The sequence below is a fragment of the Austrofundulus limnaeus genome, unplaced genomic scaffold (genome assembly GCF_001266775.1).
Source record: "Austrofundulus limnaeus strain Quisiro unplaced genomic scaffold, Austrofundulus_limnaeus-1.0 Scaffold289, whole genome shotgun sequence".
Taxonomy (NCBI): domain Eukaryota; kingdom Metazoa; phylum Chordata; class Actinopteri; order Cyprinodontiformes; family Rivulidae; genus Austrofundulus; species Austrofundulus limnaeus.
The window spans coordinates 8,955-14,979 of NW_013952691.1; the positions used below are offsets into that span (position 1 = coordinate 8,955).

Genomic DNA, 6,025 nt, shown 5'->3' on the forward strand with positions numbered 1-6,025 from the left:
AAAGTAATTCCAAGATATTTGTAGGTAGTGACAATATCAAGGGGTTTGTTTAAAAAAGTGAGTTGATTTGTTATATTGAAATGACTCCTGGGTGAGGAAAAATACATGCACACAGTTTTTTTTTAACATTAATTGACAACAGATTATCTTGAAGCCAACCATGAAATGTCTGAAGATCTGCTTKTAACTGACTATTAATAGATTCAATATTGAAATCAGACAAAAAAAGAACAGTATCATCAGCATACTTTAAAATATTTGAATACTTCAATATTTTTGGAAGGTCATTTATGTATAATAGGAAAAGCAAAGGGCCCAGTATGCTACCCTGCAGAACTCCCACGGAACAGGGCAGAGACCCGGACACAGAGCTTCCATGTTTCACAACCTGACACCTATCAGTCAATTAAGAGGAAAATATTTGTATTGCAGATGATGAAAGTTGAAAAGAAATCAACTTTTGTAAGAGAGTATAATGATCAACTGTGTCAAACGCTTTACGAAAATCAATATATACAGCACCAGTTACTTGACCTTTGTTCAAAGCAGCACGTATTTGTTCAGTGAATAAAATTAATGCAGACATGGTTGACCTTGACGTGCGGAACCCATGTTGGCTGTTGCTTAGCATATTATTAGCTTCTAGATGATGAAGTAGTTGGTTAAATTATGTTTTTTTCAAGTAACTTAGAAAAAATAGGAAGAACAAAAATTGGCCGATAGTTTGAAACTTCTGTTGGATCACCAGATTTAAAATGGGAGTAATCTGAGCAAACTTCCAGGCATCAGGGAAAATAGACTGCACCATACATAAATTAAGCAAATGATGAAACAATGGTAAAAAAGTGTTGGCATGCATTTTCAAGAAATCCATATTTATCTTACATTTGTCAAATGCATGTGAGCCATTTAGAGATTGGAGTGAATTCAAAACATCACTCTGTGAAATTTCAGAAAATGAAAATTGCTTTGAAGTGTCTGGATATTTAAATAACTTTAAACTATTAGCTTGATAGGATTGCACTATCACAGCAGTGAATTTAGTTTAAGGCAAGTCAAAAAACAACATAGACCTTAAATCTGATGTTGAGGAATGATCAGCTTTAAAAAAAACGGTCTGTAAACAATGAGGCCCAGGTTTTCAAGGCATGTATTTTTGAGCTTGACTGTGAAGCTACCAAGCTGTACTAGACAGAGATTTGATTTACTGTTTGTGTCAGTAGAACTAAACTGTTGTTTGAAGTGTGCCTCCTGCTCTTCTTGGCAGGCTTGAAGCTGTCTGTGTGCTCTGTGCTAGTATTTCCACAGCATTCCTAAAATGGAGTGGGAGGGTGGGGGTAAGCGGATGAAATATTGGCTCGCACCGCTGAAGGCTGAGGCCCTCTACTCTGTGGAAAAGGCGAGAGCAAAATAGAACAGAGGAGGAGAGTGGAGCGAGGGAGGGAGGTGACTGAGTTCATTTGCAGTGTTGGCAGTGAGCCATAGACTTGCCTGTGGGTGTCTGTAGCAGTGCCAGCGCATGTGTTTAGCCTCTCGTCTGGAAAGGCCCTCTTTGCCTGAAAGTTGATGTCAAATTTCTCTCTTTGTGTTGGTCCTCTCATCCTGATTCAGGTTGTTTTTGCCTTCTGTAGATCTTGTGACTGGGTTCAGATGTGTTTTTATTCATCTTATGGGAACCACTTTCAAATGGTTAGCCATTAAAAAAAGGCTTCTGCGAGGAGTGGCTTATTTCATACTTTTTTTTATTCTTCTCTACTTTCTCCTTTTTTGTTGAGAATTAAGCATACTGCATCAATTAAAGCATTTAAAATAATTTAATAAGTAGTAATTTTATATATTGATGTTTCTGAAATGAATATTGAGTGCTCAAGAAAACAGTTGTAGTAGTTTAGACTACTGAACACAAAGAAAGTTGTATTTGGTGTGAGACTTGGAGCAGTGTTTTTCCCATCTCTTAGTCTTTATGTTTACAGAGCTCCTCTGTCTCTTAAAGCCTGAGCCATGTTCAGCCTTTCGTAATAGAGCTCTTTGCGTAACTGCAATCAAGTGACACTGTGCTTGTGACAGTTGGGCAGGAAGGAAGGGTAGATAATACCCGTCTTTGTGCTTCAGGAAAAAAGAAGAAAGTCAAAAACCACCAACAATAGAAAGTGGCACACTTTACCTTAAGTTGTATATACAGAGCCAAAAACGGATGTCTTAGTATAGTCTGATTGTGTTTTTTTTTTTTAACTACAGGTTAAATAGATGGTTACACAATGTGTCTCAGTTGGGAAACAAGTGACTGAGGAACCATGACAAACTACAGTAGCTGACCAAGCGCAGTTTCTAGTATTCACATCCCCACTAACTATAAAATAGCGTGTTTGTTTTTAATTTAAATGGTTCAGTTGTTGCATTACCAGCCCCAATTGTAGAATGCATAAAGATATGGATTCTGCAGTCTTCCCTGTGTTACACTTTATTTCATGTAAAATTTTATAAATCTATAGAAAACGTAAAGTTTGTGTGAAGCGCTTTAATTTTACAAAACTAAGTGCTGTGTTTTCACTTTTATTTGAAACAAACCTGTTACTCTTCTACTAGGGTTGGGCAATATTGGCAAAAAAATTAATCACGATTAATTGGGGGTATTTAGCCGATAATGATTAATTTGACGATTAATGCCCTGGAGTCCCTGGACACCTTTTATGTCCTAGTCACATGACCAATTTAGTGGGAAGGATTTGCTCTTCATACAAATCTGTTCCAAATTGTGTCAAAATTACAGACTTCAGTCTATACGTCAAATTAAAAATTCTTTGATGGATAAATTAATTACAGAACTTTTTTTTTCATTCTCGTCATATTTGAAGTGGTGAGGAGCACCAAGTGGACTCTGCCTGGTGGCATTAATCGTATTAATCATCAAGTGCCAAAAAATAATTGATTAATGTTTTTCTGACGATTAATTGCACATGATACTATTATGCCCAACCCTATTTTCTGCCCAGAAAAGATTGGAAGATTATTGATAACTCACATATTTTTTTTAAAATCATCAATTTTATTTTAATTTTTAAATGGTCCTGAAATTTAGAATATATTGCCATTTATTTCTAAAAATGTTGTAGAATCCTGACTGTTTACTTGTTGCTGTATAATACATGACACATGGCTAGTAAATAAATGTAATCTGAGAGTAAATTTCTAGTGGCTGCTCTTTTGAGTTACATATCTGGCAAAAAGTAAAATATGTTGCCTTTTATAGCATAAGGTGTTTTTACCCAGTTGCTAGTTTATTTGGTTGGTATCTGTGAGCGAGTTCTTAGTCTGAGGACAGTGGGCTATTCAGTAATCTGTGAAGTGGGGGTCGAGTCGAGCAGGTGCAGAGACTCACTTCTATACTTGAAACTATGGACGGGGTAGCAGCTGTGGCAGGGAGCAAAGGATTTTCTGATTTCCGGAGTAGACAGCCACACACTCATTTAAACCTCTAGGTACTCTGAAGATGCCTGCCAGAAATCATTAAACTGCTTCTCAACTTCCAAGCTGTTATGTGCTATTAAATTTAATCTGTTTATTTTCAGGTATGAAAGTGTCCAAAGCAATTTCACTGATATTGGTAAAAGTCTAAAAACATGTTTGTTTTCTTCCACTCACAGGTTGCAGCTTAAAAGAAACGGACGATAATGTGCGGCGCCTCACCCTCTTCCTGCCTGTAGAGGAAGCGGCTGTGCCAGCATGTCCTCTCATCCCCAGTCTTTGCCGCCAGGCCGGAGAACTTTGGATGCACGGCACCTGCCAAACCCTGCCACCTTACCACTGCATCTGCAACGAACACACCCGGTGAGAGGCTCTGCACTCGGTGCATGTGGAATAATCACAGAGGGGTCTCTTGTTACTTATCTAGAAAGCAATGTGATTGACTGGAGTAAAGCCTTAACTCAGTTCTGTTCTTCCCACTAATGTTCATTCCACAGAAGCRTTCCTGGTTTATAAAGTGGTGCGCTGGAATGGGTTCCTCATTAGATGTTTTAGTTGAAAGTTCATGTTGGTGTTCTGGAGTCACATTAAGGTCTTCCTCATTATTTCCCACCATTTCCTAATTATCATGATTGTGGCTACATTCGTACTGCAGAGAAATGTGACCCAAACTCAATTCTTTTACCTCATTGTTCTTATGATTTTCTTTGTTCTGGATAACTGAGAATCCACAGAAACATATGATAGTAGTTGGACTCAGACCATATATAAACTAAAGTTACTCAATTGATACTTTATGTTGAGCTTGTTGTGAGTCAGATGGAAGTCACATTTAAAGTATAATGTGAACGTCCCAGCCAAATAATCAGATTTATTAAAAAAATGAGTATCAAGACCTGCACTGTGAGCGTAGCCCATGTTCTTGTACATACCACAGAAAAGGCTGCCTGTGCTTCAAAGAGGAGGCCTATTTGCTGGACTAGAAGTGCTTTTTTGCGACCCTCAGTTTGTTTCTCTGTTTGAGAGTCTCATTCGTAGATTCTCCACAGCTGCACCTGTTGTTAGGCCTACCACTCCAACTTGTCATTATAGTCACGAGAAGATAAGGGTTGTGGACTGTTTCCTGCAATCACAGGTGTGCTATAGAAATATGGGGCAGCTACTGTAAACTTTCACCTCTGCCCAAGTGGAAATAGAGGAAATAAAATCTGGAGAAAGGTGACATAAATTTTCACAAGAAAACAGATGTACTTTTTTTCTTTTCCAAGAAGAAATTATTGCAACTAATGTCATTCTGATGAGGTAAAAGTAGCTGTTTTTTGTGTTTCAGGAAGTAGGACTGGTTGACTACCACTCACACCATGCCAGGGACTACAGCTCTCACCTGGCACAACCCCATCGCCGCCGACCGTCCTTACTTTCAGAGTTCCAGCCTGGGAATGAAAGGTAGGAGCTCTGTGCTCATATTTTGGCTCATTTGGTCAGTCAGCACCATCAGAATCAGTTTTATTGGCCAAGTATGTTGACACACATAAGGAATTTGTTTCCGGCTAATGATGTCTCTCCAGTACACATACAGCATAAACAGTGATGGAAGCACAACAGCATAAGACATAATAACAAACATTCTATTAGGTGGATTATATACAACTAATTTATGTACAGTAACTGTGCACGGGGTGCGTGTGTGTCATAAAGGTGAAAAGGGGAGGTTAGGCACTAGTTAGCAGGTCTGATGTTTGGAATTGTTCATGTTTCATTAACAATTCATGAACATTTTGTTCATGAATAAATGTTTCATTTTTTAACAAGCACCATGGTTCTATATATGATACGTTCATATTTTTTAATACTTCAGCTCTGTTGCATTCTTTTTTTGTTGCTAGCAGGTTTACCACACTGTGTGGTATTTGTGTTTTAATAAAAGTAGTAGTGTGTCAGGCAATATTAGGAGGAATGTGAGTATTTGATAATAGTRCAACTGGAAATCGACCTGCTGTTTCTAAGGTTTTGTGTTATGGTTGTATTGGTCCATTATTTAAGTCAATGTTTTGTGTTTGAGCTGCTGAGGGTCAGAGTGTGCTTGAGAGAGATTTATTCAGTCTTCATTTCTACACAGCAATATTTTACTAAAGCCTCCAACTATAAAACCTTTTTACAGTAATCCTTATGTAATTGACAGCCGTGAGCCATTCCTTTTATAACGCTGTTAATGGTTCTCTAAGTCTGAGGAGCCCAAAGATTTTTTAAATGTACTTTTTAAATTTATTTTTCTATTCTTAAAGGGAACCGTGATTGCTTGTAACATCAGACATTATGGCAGGAACTAACACCATATATTTTATTATAGAAATTTGTAAGAAAATTGTGATAAGTATATTGAAAATCTGGCTAAAATAGCAGAAAACTAGTTAATTCTCTTCTAAAAACCTAGTCTAATCAGGCCACAGCATGCCTCAGAGTGGAAAGGCCTTAAGTCTAATCATATATAGGGCTGTGTATTGGCAAGAATTTGGCGATACGATACATATCATGACAGAGGGGTCACGATACGATATAT

The 6,025-nt window shown here is 37.7% G+C and overlaps 1 protein-coding gene across 2 annotated transcripts in view; it reads left to right on the plus strand.

Moving 5' to 3' along the window:
• Positions 1 to 6,025, plus strand: part of ncor2 (nuclear receptor corepressor 2) — an 80,489-nt gene that overhangs the window by 1,772 nt on the left and 72,692 nt on the right. For both annotated transcript variants that reach the window (XM_014021352.1, XM_014021351.1), the window contains exons 2-3: positions 3,645 to 3,828; positions 4,796 to 4,911. In XM_014021352.1, the coding sequence (XP_013876806.1) occupies positions 3,724 to 3,828; positions 4,796 to 4,911 (221 nt within the window). In that variant the 5' untranslated portion in view covers positions 3,645 to 3,723. The remainder of the gene's footprint in view (positions 1 to 3,644; positions 3,829 to 4,795; positions 4,912 to 6,025) is intronic.